Source organism: Echiichthys vipera (assembly GCF_963691815.1).
Source record: "Echiichthys vipera genome assembly, chromosome: 2".
In the NCBI taxonomy this organism is placed as follows: domain Eukaryota; kingdom Metazoa; phylum Chordata; class Actinopteri; order Perciformes; family Trachinidae; genus Echiichthys; species Echiichthys vipera.
Genome location: NC_139827.1, coordinates 37025789 through 37045492, shown reverse-complemented (window position 1 = coordinate 37045492; position 19704 = coordinate 37025789). Strand labels below are relative to the sequence as shown.

The 19704-nt window shown below is 40.1% G+C and overlaps 1 protein-coding gene across 1 annotated transcript in view; it reads right to left on the bottom strand.

The window, feature by feature from the left end:
- Positions 1-19704, bottom strand: part of LOC310962982 (glycine receptor subunit beta-like) — a gene marked incomplete at its 3' end in the record, with an annotated part of 302029 nt that overhangs the window by 134862 nt on the left and 147463 nt on the right. The window contains exon 5 of the mRNA XM_083935608.1: positions 5657-5883. Coding sequence (XP_083791734.1) covers positions 5657-5883 — 227 coding nt within the window. The remainder of the gene's footprint in view (positions 1-5656; positions 5884-19704) is intronic.

The following is a 19704-nucleotide window of genomic DNA, read 5'->3' as shown; positions in this document are numbered from 1 at the left end:
TCTGCTATATTAACTGCCATAACATATAAGTCATATTCACATTACTATAGATATTATTATAGTTACTGTCTGTCTTTGTGTCTGTCTTTGTCTCTCTATCCATCTGTTTGTCTTTTCTCTCTTTCTCTCTCCTTTTCTTAGTTCCCAACCGGTGCAGACATATTACCGTCCTCCACAGAGCTGGGTCTGTCCGACGTTCCTGCCTATTATAGGGAAGGTTTTCTTTACCGCCGTACTCAATGGGGGAATTGTTGGGTCTATGTAAATCACAAATAAGTCGTAGAGTGTGGTCTATACCTACTCTGTAAAGTATCCTGAGATAACTTTTGTAAAGAAGTGGCACTATAAATAAAATTGAATTGAATTGAATAACAGATTGCCTTGCTTTGTTCCCCATGATAGCTGAAAGAATGGGGAGAATTGACCATTGGTGAGGAATGATACTCTGTGTGTTTTATAGATCAGTTTAACCCAGCTGACGAATTCGGACTTCAAACCAAAAGCTTCCAAGACATGTATTAAAAAACCCATTCAACCCTATCAAATGCCTTCTCTGCATCAAGGGGGAAGGCTGCTGCTGGCATGTTTTCTTGAGGGCTCCTCCACATAAGGTGACCACGAAAGGAAAGTCGAGTGAGTGAGGGGACCATAGACTATGGAGGGGACGGTAGAGAGAGAGCCGAGAGCTTGTACTGTTGCTGCGACACAGAGGCAAAGAATATTGCTTTTATGAAGGAAGGAAGCGAAGCGGGCAGTATTGCCAATGGCAACGCTTCAGGAAAATCAGAGAAGCAAGACATTCCCCATTCATGGCCCTGTTTAAAAGATGTATTCGTTGTTGGCCGCTCCAAAAAGGAATCATGGTGTATGTGCTGTGTACTTTGTCAACCGCAAAACCATGAGCTGCTGGTGTCCATGAACTCGCGGTCAAATCTGAAGGATCGCCTAATGTTACAGGTAAGGTGTAGTTTCTGTTATTATCATTAGCTTTTTGAGGAATGTATTAAGTGCGTTTTCAATGTTAGCAATGCAGTGTGTACACATGATTTGATAGTATAAAGCTAACGCTAGCTAGCTCTCTGTTTAAAAAACAAAACAAGGCAGTAATCCGGAATTTACTACTGTGCGGTGTTACTTTTCAGGGCTATCTGACATAAAGGATTAGGGGTTGAATGGTAGTTTGGATTAAAATAAATACATTTATTTTCTTGCAGAAAAAGGCTTTTAAGCTTGTACCCCTGAAGGCTAACATCGCCTGTGGGGGTCATTTCTATGTATGTATGTATGTTCTATGTATGTATGTTTCCACATTTCCAACTTTTTTTCATTCACTGAAAATTAACGTTAGGCCCTATGTTCCCACCATTGGTTAAGTTTAGGCAATGAACAAAGGAGCTGGCTATGTTTAGTAAAAAGACCAGGTAGAGGCCAGATAGACCAGTGGGAACATAGGGCTATGGGAACATAGGCATGGACCCCCGATGTGCCACTAGACTTATACATAGACTTCTCTTTATTGATCCCTTTGGGATGAACTCCCGCAAGGAAATCGAATTTCCAGCAGCTTATAAAAACACAAGGTAGGTATAAAAACTACAGTATAAGACAACCAATAAACTCTTAGCTAAATAAATACAGAAAGTATAAAAAACAATAAACAGTAAACAATAAACTCTTAGTTAAATATACGGTATGAGAAGTAGATGTAGGAATACAGGTCAAATTAAATTCACAGAAAATGAAATCAGATAAGTTAAATGTAGAGGAAATTCATAAGATAAAATATGTATGACTGTAAATTGCAGAAATAAGCAGTAAGATTAAATTATTGCACTTAAGGGGTCAGATTAAGTTATTGCACAAAAAAGGAGATAAGTGTCCAGGTATGTATGAGTAGATTATCAATTGCACAGTGAGTAGTTGTCAGCTCCCAACAAAAGACAACATTGAACATTTATATAATGGATGTCCTGAAGTCTTTCCTAGCAGTCTGCAACTTTTCACTGAAACTCAACACATCCCCTCCTGCCTCAGCAGCATGCAAGAGGCTTTTTAGCACTACCGGGCTGATTTTCAGACCTATAAGGGTACGCCTTGATTCAAAGAACTCTCTCTGTCTCTCGTAGGGCACACTCACACTGTCCCTCTGTACCGTGCCCAAACAGGTTTTATGGGTAAAGCCTAGTTCGTTTGACAAGTGTGGTGCAACCGCTCCGCACCTAGCTGCGGCCAGCTGACCGTCCACGGCCCGTTTGAGAGAGGTGGGCTTTTGTAAAGCGTGTTTGCACACGTACGAGAACGAACTGATGAAACTTTCTCAAATTTCAGCTAGATACTACACTAAAATGCAGTTTTGAAAACATTTTATACAAGAAACAGGCAATACAGGGGTTCAGTGGTTAAAGCAGGCACCTGGACACAGATGCTGAAAGTCCTCGCCGCAGCGGGTTCGACTCCAACCTACGACTCTTTGCTGCATGTCACTCCCTCTCTCTCCCTCATGCCCTGTCACTCTCCATCTATACTATCACAATAAAAGCATTCAAAAAGGCAAAAAAAACAAAACAAACAGGCAATAGATTAACAGATTGCGAGTCATATTTGATTAGTGCTGTTTAGTTTGAGAGTTGGATCTGAGTTTAGTAAGCCTGTTCCTCTGTCTCTTTGCAGACAGGAAATTAATCGAGCCATGTTACAACTTGCTTTTTGGATAAAAGTGCATGGAGTTTTCAAGGAAAAATGTAAATAGTTTAATGTGTGTTGGTCACAGGGCTTGGTTTTCAAAAGCCAAAAATCTGGTTATATCATTTATAAATCATTATATTTCTCTGCGTAATTCCAAGAGACTCCTGAGAGACTCAATTTCAATTGATAGTCATAGGGCTGGGCAATATGGACCAAAAATCATATCTCAATATTTTAAAAGGCAATATGCTAAAAGGCAATACTCGATATACATTAGGTGCAGAAAGTATTCAGACCCTCTGAAATTTTTCACTCCTTGTTAATTTGCAGCCACTTCCTAAAATTGTTTCAGGTTTTTTTTCTCTTGAATGTACAAACAGCACCCCATTTTGACCAAAAAAACCACAGAATTGCAGACATTTTTGCTAATTTATTAAAAAACAAAAACTGAAATATCACATGGCCATAAGTATTTAGAGCCTTTGCTCAATATTGAGTAGAAGCAGCCTTTTGAGCTTATACATGAGTCCTGGGAATGATGGAACAAGGTTTTCACATTTAGGGATCCTCTGCCATTCCTCCTTCAGATCCTCTCCAGTTCTGTGAGGTTGGAGGGTGAAGGTTGATGAACAGCCATTTTCAGGTGTCTCCAGAGATGCTCAATTGGGTTTAAGTCAGGGCTCTGGCTGGGCCATTCAAGAACAGTCACAGAGTTGTTCCTAAGCCGGTCACATTCATCTTACCTTCAGTTGAACCAGTGGTCCTGTTCCTTCGGCTGAAAAAACAGCCCCACAGCATGATGCTGTCATCACCATGCTTCACTATTTGGATTGGATTGGCCAGGTGATGAGAGGTGCCTGGTTTTCTCCACACATACCACTTAGAATTAGGACCAAAAGTTCAATCTTGGTCTCCTCAGACCACAGAATCGTATTTCTGTCTGGGAGTCCTTTGTGTTTTTTTGATTTTATGCATCATGCACTGAGGAGAGGCTTCCGCCGGGCCACTCTGCCATAAAGCCCTGATTGGTGGAGGGCTGCAGTGATGGTTGACTTTCTAGAACTTTCTCCCATCCCCTCACTCCACCTCTGGAGTTCATCCACAGAGATCTTTGGGGTTTTCTTTACCTCTCTCACCAAGGTTCTTCTTGATTGCTCAGTTTGGCCAGAGTGCCAGCTCTAGGAAGAGTTCTGCTCGTCCCAAATTTCTTCCATTTAAGGATTATGGATGCCACTGTGCTCTCAAAGACCTAAAGTGCAGCAGAAATGATTTTGTTACCTCGGCCTGATCTGTGCCTCGCCACAATTCTGTCTCTGACTTCTTTGGGCAGTTCCTTCGACTTCACAATTCTCATTTGCTCTGACATGCACTGTGAGCTCTAATGTCTTATATAGGCCCTGGATAGAGACATTTCCCTGTGTTTGTGCCCTTCATTTACACGCAAACGGAGAATTTGCTTCAGAAAACAATTCTTTCTAAAAACACAGAGTGGAAATTTTGAAAAAACTGTTTGCACATTTGCATGTAAACAGAAAAAAATTTAGGTTTTGGCAGCCAAGGTCGAAGTATGCGCCAGAACTTGCACCTACGTCATAGGTGCGACCTATTTTTACATTTCCATTTGTCTGTGGTGATCATGGATCATTGGCTAATGTAGGCTTGAGCTTCTTTATACACTGCCACCTACAGGTTTGGCATACTCTTGACGGCATATATATGGGTTAGTGTAAACAAATTAACGGACAGGTGTGCAAGTTGTTATTTTTGAAAACACAGACGGCGAAATGTCTAGTTATGAAAATAGCCGGCCATGTGTAAACATAGCCATAGACAGGTGTGTGCCTTTCGTAATCAAGTCCGATCAGTATAATTAATCACAGCTGGACTCCAATAAAGGTGTAGAACCATCACAAGGATGATCAGAAGAAAAGTCACACAAAGGGTGTCTTAATCCTTATAGCCATGTGATTTTTCACTTTTTGTTTTAAATAAATTTGCAAAATATTCAACAATTCTGTGATGATTTTCTGTCATATTGGTTTGCATTGTGTACACTAATGACAAAAAAAATCAACTTAAGTGATTTTAGAAAAATGCTGCAAAGAGTGAAAAATTTAAGTGAGTGGGACTATTCATAATTCACCCTGGTTCTCAAGTGTAGTTCTACACATTATTTCATTTAGTTATGCATGGAAGTATGGCTGTCCTGGAATCGTGGTCACTTTAATGTGTGCATGATGATATAGTAACCACGTTTTTTGGGGTTACGTGTTGGCGCCATCTTAGTTTGTTAGTTTTTGTTCTGGCTATAAAAAATAAACGAAACACATAGTTGTGTGCTCAACGTGAGCATGTTTGGGTTTCAATGCAATTTCCACAACAATGTATATCCTTTTCCCATAAAGAAATAATAAAAACAAAGTCAGTTTCAAGTCAAATCAACATGTGCGAAATGTTACACAGGCACTTAACCAGCTGCACAATATCAACATGTACATGAAATCGACACAAAAATAAAATACTGGCTTGTTAAATAACAACACATAATATTATTAATTAGAAATGTTCTTTAAAAAAAATAAATTAAAATGGATTTATTAATATATATAACTTATAATATAACTGATGAAAGAAACGTAGAACATTATTTTAACACAACATAAATCTCTATATACACGATATTGTCTTATCCTATATCAATTTTGAAAATATATTGGTATATATATTTTATCGTCCAGCCATATAACACCTTATTCATTCATGCGACATCACTGCAAAATATACTGTACTATATTATTATAACCCAGGTTGTCCTGAAGAAAAATGATTGGGTTGAGTTTAAATCGTTATCACAGAGAGAGAGTAGGCAAACCAAAAAAAGGAAAAAAAGGCTTAGACCCTAGAGGAAGCAGAGGGAGTAAGGCATGGATCCTAAAGGATGATGAAACATTTTTGAAAATTGTGTGCCTACCTCATACTGATTAAGACATCTCCATTCCTGAAAATGAAGAGCAGAATGTTGTCCTGCGTGACATCATGGAAGTTTGCGTTTTTCTCATTGGCAAAAAAGAGGTCTGGTTTCCACAAACACTGGAACATGTTGGGATCAATAGTAAGTGCGTCACTCTTAAAGTCAGCAGGAAGTCGTAGGCGAGGGTCATTCCATCTCTGACGAAGAAAAATGTTCACTCTGTAGTCCTGTAGAGAGAGAAATTATGTATTAATAGTTGTCACCACATCATGTCATGCTAATTCTTTGGCTGCTACTCCAACTATTCCTTGTACAGCTACTGTGATTTATATCACTAGTGCTACCTCTATACTGCTAATCAATCAATTTCTTGCACTTTCACCTACGTCATAGGTGCAACCTATTTTTACAATTCTATTTGTCTGTGTTGATCATGGATCATTGGCTAATGTAGACTTGAGCTTCTTTATACACTACCACCTACAGGTTTAGCATACTCTTGACGGCATATATACGGGTTAGTGTAAACAAATTAACGGACAGGTGTGCAAGTTGTTCTTTTTGAAAACAGACGGCGAAATGTCCAGTTATGAAAATAGCCGGCCATGTGTAAACATAGCCATAGACAGGTGTGTGTCTTTCGTAATCAAGTCCAATCAATATAATTAATCACACTCACTGGACTCCAATAAAGGTGTAGAACCATCACAAGGATGATCAGAAGAAAAGTCACACAAAGGGTGTCTTAATACTTATAGCCATGTGAATTAAAATATTCAACAATTCTGTGATGATTTTCTGTCATATCTGTCAATATTTTTTTGTGTACACAAAAAAATATTTTTGAATTTATCAATCAACTTGAAATCATATAAAATACAATTCCAACTGGAGGCTGTTATAGGAGTGATTGGGATCTTCTAGCCTTATTCTAGCAGCGTCTGGTGTAAATTTCCTTCAGGCAGGTTATAGCACTGCCTATTGATCTACAGACCTTACAAGACTTTTGTCGGGTTTTCCTTTGTTCATATAAAATCCTTATTTTTTCTAAGTCCATTTAGCGTCTCCAATTGGTCCAGAATACTTAAGCTCATATACTGACAAGAACCAGAAGAAGAGATCATAGTTATGCTGTATCAGCTTCTCTGCACTGGCTACCTGTAAAATCTAGAATAGTTAATTCACACAGACATTCACACTGATGGCAATGGACACCTACACACCATCTAATCTTATCTAACCTTTCACACCACATCCCCACACCCATACTCAACACGGGGAGCAATATGGGGTTCACTCAGTGCGTTTACATGCAGTTTAAAAACCTGATCATATTTGGGTTAAGGGCATACCCCTGTTTCTTCAACACCATGTTAACACCATACCCCGGGTAAAATCGGGGTTGTCATACCCCGGTTCACAGACCTAGAGAACTCCTTCAGTTCCCCGATTATTTGCACAAGTAAACAGCGTTCTCAGGTTATTATCGGGTTTTTTGTCTGCACATGCTCCTCACTCCATGGCAGTGGCTTTTGACCTGGATATAGAATAGACCAGGGGTCCGTTTCACAAAGCAGGTTAAAAAAACTCTGAGTCTAACCCTGAACTCTGAGTTGATCTACTCTGAGATAGGAAACTCTGAGTTTTCGGTTCCAGAACAGCAGATTTGCGTTAGGTTGATCAACTCAGAGTAGTTTGACCTGGAGTTAAGACAGCATCAATGGAGCCCTGATTCGACGAGTCACCATGGCAACGGGGAAGCGGAGCGCTACGCTACAACTGGAAATGGAAATATTAATGCGCTCATACGGGAGTTTGAGCAGGTTTACACCGCTGCAGCGGCAAAAGAGAGGGAGACGGTGCGGGAGAACATTGCGGCTCGGGTCCGTGCATAAGTTTAAATGTAGTCCTGTTGCAATCACAGTAATATCACAGGGGAAACTGCTTGAGTGGTAGTCTATTAATTTATTTCATTTAAGTGCAACCCCGCGGGGGAGAAGCGCACTTGGCAGCAGTTTAAGATGAAACATAAAAACATTATTCAAACAGGTAAAACATCGGCACAATCCCATGGTGACGCCTCGTTTTGAGCATGTTTTACATGGTAAAGTAAATATTACCGTAAGTGGCTGTTTTTTATATACAACAATAATAGAGCGTTACCTGTTAAAGAAATGTATAAAATATTATCAGAAATGTTCTTTTCATGCATATAATACTAAGTGTTCTTTTATAGTGTTTGTTGCAAAGTATGTGCCTGCAGGTCTAAACCAATTATATTTCCTACATCTGGGGAAAGTTTTGATAACGTGTTCCCTCCTTAGAAGAGAACTGTGGGAGCAAAAGCAACTGTGACCTTGTAGACATTCTTGTGTGGAAAATAGTATCTGTACGTAAGAAAGTAATTATTATTCATGTACTTATGATTATGCATGTGAAACTTCAATAAAAGGACACGAGGGAGAATGGAGCCTTTGGAGAGGTTTGTGAGGACCGGACCTGTGCGTGCGATTACCTCCGCTCTCCCCGTGTCAGATACGTTAAAGGTGTCTCTTGTTTCTGATCTGATGAAGCCTCCAATGTGTTGTCCTGTCTGACAACTGAAAGAATTGACTGTGTTGCGTTTGTCAAAGCAACAGAAATATTTTGACATTTTTATGTGTTGTCCTGTCTGACAACTGAAAGAATTGACTGTGTTGCGTTTGTCAAAGCAACAGAAATATTTTGACATTTTTGGTCCTTCGAGCCGGATCTCAACACTGCAGAAAAAATGGTGACTGACGGGACGTCTGCAAAGACTGTGCACAGCAAAGTCTGGCGGAAAAACCTGCCGCTGGACAAAGACCACTTTTCAACGTGGCCAGACGGAAAAACCCCTCATCCATCATTTTGACGCAGCAGACGAGATCCGAGCCAGTGGAGGGGAGACTTTCATCACGAAAAGGTCAGAGATTTAAAGAGACTAAGGAGCATTACGGCTCCACAGAAAGACGTCTTTAAAAGTGTGTCTGATTGCAGATCTGCAAAGAGTGTATGTGTGTGCGTGAATAATTGTTGTATGAAAAGGAATTTGGTCTGTTCGGCAGTATTTGGGCCCGAAACCTAACGGTGTAAACAGAAAGCCTATTTGCTTGCTGTAATAGATTAAATTGCATTAAGGACATTAGGTGAAGGGACTAGGGATCTAAAACGCAGATTTATTCCTGGGATAGAACCCCCAGACTGTGTCCGCAAGGAACAATACGTTCTTTGTAGAAGCTTGACACAGTGGGAATTATCTGTGGTCCTTGAGAAATTTCCCTGAGTCCTGGATCACTCAGTAACGTGATGCAATTGAATAAAACATTTCATGTTGTAGTAAGATGCAATTAAAATAAAAAGTAAAAGACAGATACTTGTAAGTGTAGAGAAAGCTAAAGCAAAAGAGGTGCTGGTTTATATGACGGAGGATGAAGAGACAGGGCCAGTGACGGGAAGACAGGAGAGACATAGGGATGAGAAAAGTGAAGAAAAAGGAGCTGCTGCAAAGCCAATGGTTGCTGCAAAGCCAAAGGTCGTAGTGCAGGGATTATGTAAAGTACATTCTTTCAGGACAGGAAGAGTTGATTTATTACCAAAAAGGGGTAGAGGAGGTTTCAGATAGAGCGAAACAGACAGGGACAGGGGAAGTGCTATTAAACTAACTGCTAAACTGCTCTTTATGCATAGTATAAAACAAGAGGTCATTTTGTATGTGAACGGTAAACTTATTACCTTTTTATGTGACATAGGTGCCTGCAGGACTACCTGCAGATAACTAATAGATAAATAAATAGATAAATAGATAGAAATACCATTAAAGCAGTGCACAGACGCACAGTACGGAGGACAGAAGCTGCCAAACAAATAAATGAATAAGTTGCTTTTTAGTTTAAGAAAACATTTAATTTGACTTCACTTTGTCCGTTTGTGGCTGTAGATTTCTCCTTAATTCATCAAAAGTTAACATTAGATAAAACATACGATTATAAAAAATAAGCTTAATTTTATGGGGACATATATTATAAATAATACAAAATAGTACTTAATATACAAACATATCCCTCGATCAAATTTAAGATCAATCTAGACAACAGCCTTGGTCCTTGTTAACTTTCTGTCAGCTGATGTTATTTCACATTCACTGCAACAGGAATCAAACTGGGTCTAAAGGTATTCTGGATGTATAATGTTTGGGGATTTGGGTTTAATTTAAAATGCTATTTAGGTAATCATGAAATACACGCGGAAAACCTGACATACAAACTTTGATTCTGATTGTTTTCTGGATGTTTAAATACACCCCAACGGTGTTAGTAAAATTTGAGGGCAGCAGGGGGTTAACGTCAGTAAAGAACGGGGGAAGTTTCATGGTGATCTCAGCCTGGTTTGTACATTTGATTCATTAAAACATGCAGAAAACAAAACTAACAGTATTTTCTGATTTATGGTTAAAAGTGATTTCTGTAAATATATCTCTATATTATAAATATGTCAAAATTAAACAAGAACGTTGAACTTGGTTTTATCAAATGTTCACTTTTCTGTTCTGGAAATGTAAGAAAAATAATACTTTATATTTTATACCTTAATGCCTCATTTGCATTTTTAAACATTACATTTCAAAGAACTTGTAATACAATAAATATTTTAATAATATAATACATTGTACCCTTTTCATCCCTTTATAAAGACTCAACCTCTTTCTGTACAGTAGATATAACAAATGATGAATTATATTTAATGCAGGGTGGACGCACACCACATGTTTCTTTGACTAAATCCTCAAAGCAAACATGGAAAGATTTGGATAATGAAGCAAGACGAGTAAAAGCAGCTCACAGCTGGACAAATACAATCGATCCTAAAGTTCAATACAATAAGGATACGCAATATTATCGTCAAAAACTACAGTGGGTGGTCACAACCACTCCAAACGTCCAGTTGGACGAGTCAAACACATGAGAAGCAAATGTGTTATCCCTTACGACAGAAGAAGAACAAAGTCTGGCTTCATTACCCAAAGAATTATGGTCTGAAGGTCCATCTGATGTAGGATTAATGAAAGGCGTCCCACCAGTAGTAATTAAAGGAAAAACAGAATATAGGCCGAAAGTTAAACAATATCCCTTAAAACCTGATGCAGAAGAAGGCATTGAGCCTGTAATTGAAGATCTAAAGAAAGCAGGAATTATAATTCCGTGCCGAGATTCACCCTGTAATACACCTATTTTTCCTGTCCGAAAAGCTGCGCCATCAATTTCTTGGCGCATGATACAGGACTTAAGAGCAATTGATGCTGCAGTGCAACAAAGGGCACCAAATGTCCCCAATCCACACACATTGCTTAATTCTATGGATCCTAATGCAAAGTATTTCTCGGTCATAGACCTAAGCAATGCGTTCTGGTCGATTCCAATACATAAAGATAGCCAACATTGGTTCGCATTTACGTTTAAAAATAAACGATATACATTCACAAGACTAGCACAAGGCTATTGCGAAAGTCCCACAATTTTCGCTGAAGCAATTGCCAATTGTCTAGCAGACTTCAACCCCCCTAGAGGGAGCCAAATCCTCTCATATGTAGATGATATCATAATTAACTCCACAACAAAAGAGGATTGTAAAGAAGACACGTTAGCTTTACTCAAATTTCTTGCTAAAACTGGCAACAAAGTAAGTAAAAGTAAATTACAATTGTGGAAAGAAGAAGTAAAATACCTAGGTCACACGTTGACCCAAAATGGCAAAACAGTAAATCAAGAAAGAAAAACAGCCATTTTGTCTGCACCAAGACCAATAACAAAAAGACACATGATGTCCTTTTTAGGACTTTGCAACTACTGCCGAGCGTGGGTAATGGATTACGCAGAAGTAACAAGACCTCTACTTGATCTCATTTACTCTACACCTATGGCGTTAACAGATAAAATAATTTGGACAGAAACGGCAGAAAAAGCATTTTGTAACATAAAACAAATGCTGGCAGGAACGACGGTACTTGCCTTACCAAACTATGATAAACACTTCATCCAAACTGTAGACTGTAAAAATGGATTTATGACGTCAGTGTTATTACAAATACATGGGCAAAAACACAAACCCTTAGCCTACTATTCAACACAACTTGACCCAGTGGCGAGAGCATCCCCGCCCTGTGTTCAGGCTGTGATCGCAGCAGCAATGGCTGTACAGGCCTCTGCGGAAGTAGTATTGTTTCATCCAATAACACTACAAGTGCCACATGCAATAGCAGCCCTGTTACTACAAACAAAAATGACCTTTTTATCACCTGCCAGACATCTGTCATGCATGACTACACTTTTGTCGCAACCACATCTAAATATAGAAAGAAGCACAACATTAAATCCAGCCACGCTGATACCAGTATCAACAGATGGCACTAAACATGATTGTCTGCATGAAACACAGTTAGTGTACAAACCACGTCCAGATTTATTAGACACACCTTTGACACATGGCCATATAGTATTTGTTGATGGTTCTGCACGTAAGAATGCACAAGGACAAAATTGTGTAGGCTACGCTGTAACAACTATAGATAAATGCCTAAAAACAGGAAAATTACCATCTAATTTATTGGCACAGGCCGCTGAAATAGTAGCATTAACTGAAGCATGTAAATTATTTCAAAATAAGGATGTAACAATTTACACAGATAGCCAATTTGCATATGGCGCAGTACATCTATTCTGCCAACAGTGGAAACTTAGAGGTTTTAAAACGTCAACAGGAAAACTAATAACACATGACAAGTTTTTACAAGAACTTTTAAAAGCTATAATGTTACCTAAATCTATTGCAGTGTGCAAGTGTGATGCCCACACTAGAAGAAAAGATATGGTTTCAATCGGCAATGCAATGGCAGACAAAGAAGCTAAATTAGCCGCACATCCTGTCTTGCATGTTTCAACTTCTCAAAATACACCAGTGACGTGTGACATATTACGACAAAGACAACAACAAGCACCACAAATGGAGAAATCAATGAGGCAGAAAAAAGGAGCTACAAAAATAAATGATATTTATATTGGACCCGATGGTAAACCCTGGTTACCTCGATCGCTGTTCAAATGGGCTTCAATAATGAGCCATGGGCGTTGCCATGCCTCAAACGGGGGGATGATAGACTTAGTGAACAGCTACTATACTACTTATGGGTTTAATACATATTCAAAAAAATTTTGTAATCAATGTTTAACATGCATTAAACATAACTCACAAGGACAACAACGTCCAAAACGAGGTGCATTTCCAAAACCAGAATATCCTTTTGAAGAAATACATATGGATTTCATTAAACTAAACAAAAGCAAAGGTGTAGAATACTGTTTAGTTATAATAGATGCCTTTTCCAAATGGGTAGAAATGTTTCCATGTGCTAACCCTGATGCAATCACAGTAGCAAAAGCTATATGTAAAAGAATTGTCCCAACCTTTGGGATACCAAAAAGAATACCATCAGATAATGGCTCACATTTTGTAAACGACACAATAAATAAAATAGGAAAAAACCTAAAAATAGACTTAAAATACCATAGTGCTTATCACCCGGCCTCAGGTGGACTTGTTGAGAGGTTCAATGGCACAATTAGAAATAAGCTAACCAAATGCATGAACGAAACTGGAAGACCATGGCCTGAATGTGTTGATTTAGTACAACATTATGCCTACAGGCGGATGTAAATTGACTCCTTTTGAAACACTGTATGGTAGACCATATTATTTACCTGACTGACATTTAAAAATAAAAGACGAGCCTGACTCTGAGAAGACATTGGCAGACTATATGAGACAGGCGCTGAGCCATAGAAAATGTAAAGAAACCAATAATCTGCCTGATTTTCCTATATGCCCCCAGGAGGACAAAACTGTGACGCCTGGTGACCACGTGTTCGTGAAAGTGATAAAGCGGAAGTACTGGTCCAGTCCAAGGTGGGAGGGGCCATTCCAAGTTATTCTCTCCACGCCCACTGCTGTGAAGATCGCTGAGAGGTCCAGCTGGTTTCATCTCTCACATTGCAAAGTGAGGACACTTAGTGATCTCGTTCCAACCGCTGAGTAGGGGAAGTCTGACTACAAAGGGGTTTGGAAACGCCTAGGTCCATTCGTCTCAACGTCAGTGAAGAAATCAACGATCCTCTCAGGTTAGTGGAACGAGAGCATAAGTGTGAAACCATGTCAAAATACCATGAAAGATGACTGGCCTCCTGGACTGCAGGTGCAACGATGCACGCACTGATGATCTTTGCTGCCTTCGCCCCGTGGATGTGGACAACACCTCAAGACCCGAGGGATGAAGAAATGATTCCATTGTTAAAAACTGTGATTGATGACTGTGATGATTTATTTCTTCTCCGTAACAGTACTGGTATGACGAGGTCTGTAAATCTCAGATTACGTAGGAAATGTTATCAAGACAGCGAGCAGGGTCATGGTAAGACTTTGATATACTGTAATGATTACATCATTCTCACAGCAGAAGGTACTTGGTCACTTCAGGTTCTCAATAAATCATTGACGACATGCAAACACTTGTTCCGTAATCATAACATATGGACACCTATTGTTGAGCCATACACACTCCGCATACGACATCCTAGAGGTGATTATTATCGTAACCTCATTGGCAGGGAAGGGCATGGCTTACTGGAGGGGCCTGGTGTGAGATTCTGCTGAAGTTTCTGACACCCATAACTGTGATTCTCCTCCTATGCTGTGTATTCATCACGTGCATCGTGCCTTGTCTACAATCCCTGATGTCCAAGATGATAAGCAGAACCACGGCCGAGAGCCTGGCCCTGATAACTGCACATGTACATAACGAAGGATCCACCACAGCAGACACACACTTATACTGTGATGGCTGTGAGGAGTGTGCACTGGCTGACATAAAATATATTGTCTAAACTGATTACCTCTGAGTGTAAAGAAATGTTATTTTCGAACCTGACGACTGTACTGAAAGCTCTGCCAAGAGAATGGTATGTGTCTGATATGAGAATGAATAATAACAATTCTGATAAACAGGAGGGAAATGTTAAAGAAATGTATAAAATATTATCAGAAATGTTCTTTTCATGCATATAATACTAAGTGTTCTTTTATAGTGTTTGTTGCAAAGTATGTGCCTGCAGGTCTAAACCAATTATATTTCCTACATCTGGGGAAAGTTTTGATAACGTGTTCCCTCCCTAGAAGAGAACTGTGGGAGCAAAAGCAACTGTGACCTTGTAGACATTCTTGTGTGGAAAATAGTATCTGTACGTAAGAAAGTAATTATTATTCATGTACTTATGATTATGCATGTGAAACTTCAATAAAAGGACACGAGGGAGAATGGAGCCTTTGGAGAGGTTTGTGAGGACCGGACCTGTGCGTGCGATTACCTCCGCTCTCCCCGTGTCAGATACGTTAAAGGTGTCTCTTGTTTCTGATCTGATGAAGCCTCCAATGTGTTGTCCTGTCTGACAACTGAAAGAATTGACTGTGTTGCGTTTGTCAAAGCAACAGAAATATTTTGACATTTTTATGTGTTGTCCTGTCTGACAACTGAAAGAATTGACTGTGTTGCGTTTGTCAAAGCAACAGAAATATTTTGACATTACCTTTAAAGCAAGAGAGGACTTCGCAATGGCAAGTAACATCACTACCAGGAAGACCTGTTTCGATCTTTATTCTATCCAAAAGCCGTCCGTTTTGATTTAGACAAAAGGTGAACTGGAAAAAAAAGCTGTATTCAGTCCAGCTGTATGTTGGTGGAGAGCCGCCTACTGAACCGAAGGTTGAGTTACTCATTTTCCCATTCAACCCCTGCTCATGTATACGAGGGGAACTACAATAATCCAATCATTCCCATCATTCCCAGTATAAGGCAAGTTCGGATTACTGATGTGTATGTAAGCGCACTGATGTCTTTCACAAGGGACACTTTGACGTGCGGACCGAAGGAGCAGGGGATTGAACCCCCAACCTTTTGAATGGAGGAAGACCTGCTCTACCTCTGAGCCACAGCCACAAAAAAGCTCTTATTGGTCGGGGTCCGTTGTATCTTAAAGAGCTCACACTAGATCGCTGCGCACTAAGAATGCAGGGCTACTTGTCGTTCCTAGAGTCTCCAAAAGTAGAATAGGAGGCAGAGACTTCAGCTGCCAAGCTCCTCTCCCGTGGAACCAACTCCCAAGTGTTGTCTCCATATTTAAGAGCAGACTTAAATCTTTACATTTTGACAAAGCTTATAGTTAAGGCTGTCTCAGGTTTGCCTTGGCCCAGCCCTTAGCCCTCTGTCTCTCTCTCTTTCTCTGTCTGTCTCGAGTACTCCTCCATATGATTTAGCATAGCTCATTATATTTAATAATCTGTGAAGATTGTCCCCAAAATCATTTGCTAAAATAAAACCTGTCTGGTCAGGATCAATCATTTGAACCAAATTCGCTCTTTTAGCTAAAATTGCAGTTAATATATGTATATTGTCATTCAGTAAGGAGATAGGCCTAAACGACTGCCATTCAGTAGGGTCTTTATCCTCTTAGGGCGCACTCACACTGTCCTTCCGCACCGCGCCCGGGCTTTAGGGTACTTGCGCCCCCCCCCCCCCCCCTCCCCCCGCTGACCAGCCCGTTTGTACTCCCACTGCCTGGGCCTCGCACAAATGCTCCTTGCCTGTCCATACGTCATCACGGCGTAACACGTCACACGCATTGATTGACGTCATCACGATGCAGCGCTTTGTTTACAAATCTTTCCATAGACCTCTGAGTTTTTGTGCGTCTTGTCCAACTGCACAGTTGGGAGAACGGTGAAAATATTGTTTCCACCGAGAAGAAGAAGAAATATTAGCCAACACGGATGAAATAGCAGAATCAATGTTGACGCCTGCTTCCTCAATGCATTGTTGTCTGACTCACAACAGTCGCTTCTCTCTATAAAAACCCCGCCCAGTGATCCTGATTGGCTCGACCACCTGAAATCATTTTTTTATGGAGTGATCCCAGATGGTTGAGTGGAGCTAGGCAGAGTCAAGGTGGAACGAAATTATCTGGTGATAGCCAGGTTAGTAGACAAATACTTAGGCCAAGACTATAGGTTAAAATACGTAGTCTGCATAATGTAAACCTAAATTATTAGAAGTTATTAATTTGAACCAGAGAAAGCAACATCAATCCAAGTGGATACTGAGAAAAACCTCCACCAGTTATATGCAAGATTTAAAGAAAAGAAACACAGCAGGCTAGTTGATGACGGAATAACCAGGAACGGTTGTCTCAGCGGACTGTTTGAGGACTTATCAATTGCAAAACAGATTGCAGACTGAAGTATACTACCACCAGTTCTATGAACAAACTTACTCAGATGTTAGGGTTTTTTGCAATTTGGATATAAGAGGATGGTATTGATGTCAGCCAGATGTAGGAGGGGAAGGCGGAGGAAGACCACAAACCAAGTTTTTGAAAAGAGAGTAATGGGGAATTTCATGACTCTTGACCGAAGTGGCAGTGACAATTCTAAAAGAATGACCTGAATAATACTGAGGAGACAACCACATTTAAATAAGAACTTTAGCAAGATGCTGAATAAACCAAGACTTAGGGTAGGTCCACACGATCGAAAACAACCTTTTTTTCTCCTTTGTTCTTGAAAAGTTTTCCGTCTACTGGGACTATGCTCAAGAAATATCTGCATCCACACGAAACCAGTGAAACTGACTATAAAAGCTGTAATACACATGCCAGGTCTAAAAGTGGCGCTGTAACTGCCACAGAAATACACCAACAATGGAGAAGAAGAGATGTAGAGATGCTATTTACAATCATAATACAAACACTGGAGAGTTTCTCACCAAATCTGGCGACTTCCCAAAGCCACATCCATACTAGAGAAAAATCTGTCGACTCTTTCTGGTGTTTTGGACTCACAGGCAGCACGTTCTCACTAGATTTAGAGACCTTTCACACCTTCTTGGCAACTTTTCTTATAAAAAGCTATTAGCGACCAATTTAGCGACTTATTCAGACGATGAGGGAAAAGGGAGGTTGGCCTAATTCATTCATATGCATGTGGAGTCCAGTTCAGTAGACAGTCTGGGTCTCCTCTCACAGCAGCACTGTTGTTGTTATGTGACACCACAGGGGTTAGAGGTCCGAGAGTATCGCAGAACAAAGTATGAGGTTTCACCGTCCAGACGGCAACGCCATGGGGCCGTTTTCAATTCTTTCCACTCTGGGACCAGGTTACAAAAAAGACAGTTTTCAGGCTCCAATAACGCCGGCTGCATGTGGATGGTCTGCCTAACCGATACGAAAAATGTACAGTTACAGGAAAACGCGTCTTCATGTGCACGGGCCCTTAGTCATGTGGGTATTATCAGCAGTAATGTATGAAGGAGGTAAAGAGCTGGTTTAACACCTGATTTCAGGTAATTGATAAGGGATGAAAGGGTAAAAGAGCGAATCGGTGCGTGCAACGATTACAGAGCAGACACCACCACATTGAAAAGTTTGAGTTTAAGGCTAAAGTGACTAGGATGAAAAGTTGAATTGATGAATGAAATATTTCTGTCAGGATTTAATGAAGATGAGGGAGTAGTGAACGCCCCTCATCTTAGAAATGCATAAAGCTGTTAAGAATACTGAATCAAGCATGGCATCAATGTTTATGGAAAATAACTCCTCTAGATGCAGTAAACATTTCGAGGAGCAGATTTAGAAACACCTCTAAGGATTAACTTGACAGATGAAATAGTAAATAAACAAAGAAAAAGAAGGGCCAAAACACTTGATTTTGAATTGGATGCCTGCGTTTAGCTACGAAATTACTGGGGTTTTCAATGTGAACATCCATGCAGTAGCAAATAGATGTGCAAACAGTATTGATGGAAACAGGTTTAAGAGGTATACTGACAGAAACACAAACTGTAGCAAACATGCACCAGGCAAAATCATCTGATTTCAGTGTGGAAGTAGCTAATCCCTTCTTGTACATGTCTTCGCAGTCTACATGTATTTAGACATAGCACGTTGATTTAGGACAGAGCAAGAGAACTGAGAGGCGGAACTTGGATCAGTGTTGGGCTGGCCTCTGGATAGTGATGTCTAAATGAAGCTTCATGAAGCATTAGTTGTATTTGTTGAGCCCACTAGATGGAGCTCTTGGTTTTAAAAAAAGGCTTGATATATGTTAATGTTTTCAACCCTTTGGTGAACAGAGAGCTCAATTTAGCTTCATTAAGCTTCATTTGGACACGACTTTCTCTGGACAATGGAATGCGTGAATTTAAACTGAGAGAGTCAACTAGTATGTGTAAATGGCCGGGAACATTTTATGCAGTGATGATGAAATGCATGACTGAAGACCCGGTGATGCTTCTCATAAAAAGCATTTTAACTTTGTGGAAGAATGACCTTTATTATAATACTTACACTGGCTTGATTGCCACAAGAACTGCGAGTCCTTTGCCCTCCCATGACTACCCCAGACATGGATGCTACAGCATGGGGAAAATTCATACAGTGTAGACGTTGAATCAAGCTGGTCAAAAGAGGAAGGCCAGTGATCAGCAAACCACTGTCCCTGAAATTCCCCCAAAACCTATGAATATGAAAATGTTTAGAAGGTTTAGCTGCCCGAAGAGTGAGAGCAACGACCACTTTGTAATTTTTTTCTGTGGCACAGAATTATTTTGAGATCTCACAAATCTGCTGCAGTAATCAGCTGGTAGGGAGGCTTTCCTTCTGGTGTTGTCTGATACCTGTCACGCCGCGGTGAGGTCTGTCCTGTCTTTGGGTTTTTGTCTTGTGAATTTCCTGTTTTATTTTGAAAGATAACTGTCCTCTCGTTCCAGGTCACTTGCCCTTCCTCTTGTGTCACCGGTCTGACGTCATTCCCTGATTCCCGATTGTTTCCACCTGTGGTTCCCCTCCCTTCATGTGTATAAAGTCTGTATCTTCTCCCCTGTCCCGTTGCCAGATTATTTCGTACCTTGTGTCTAATGTATCCAGCGTTTTTTC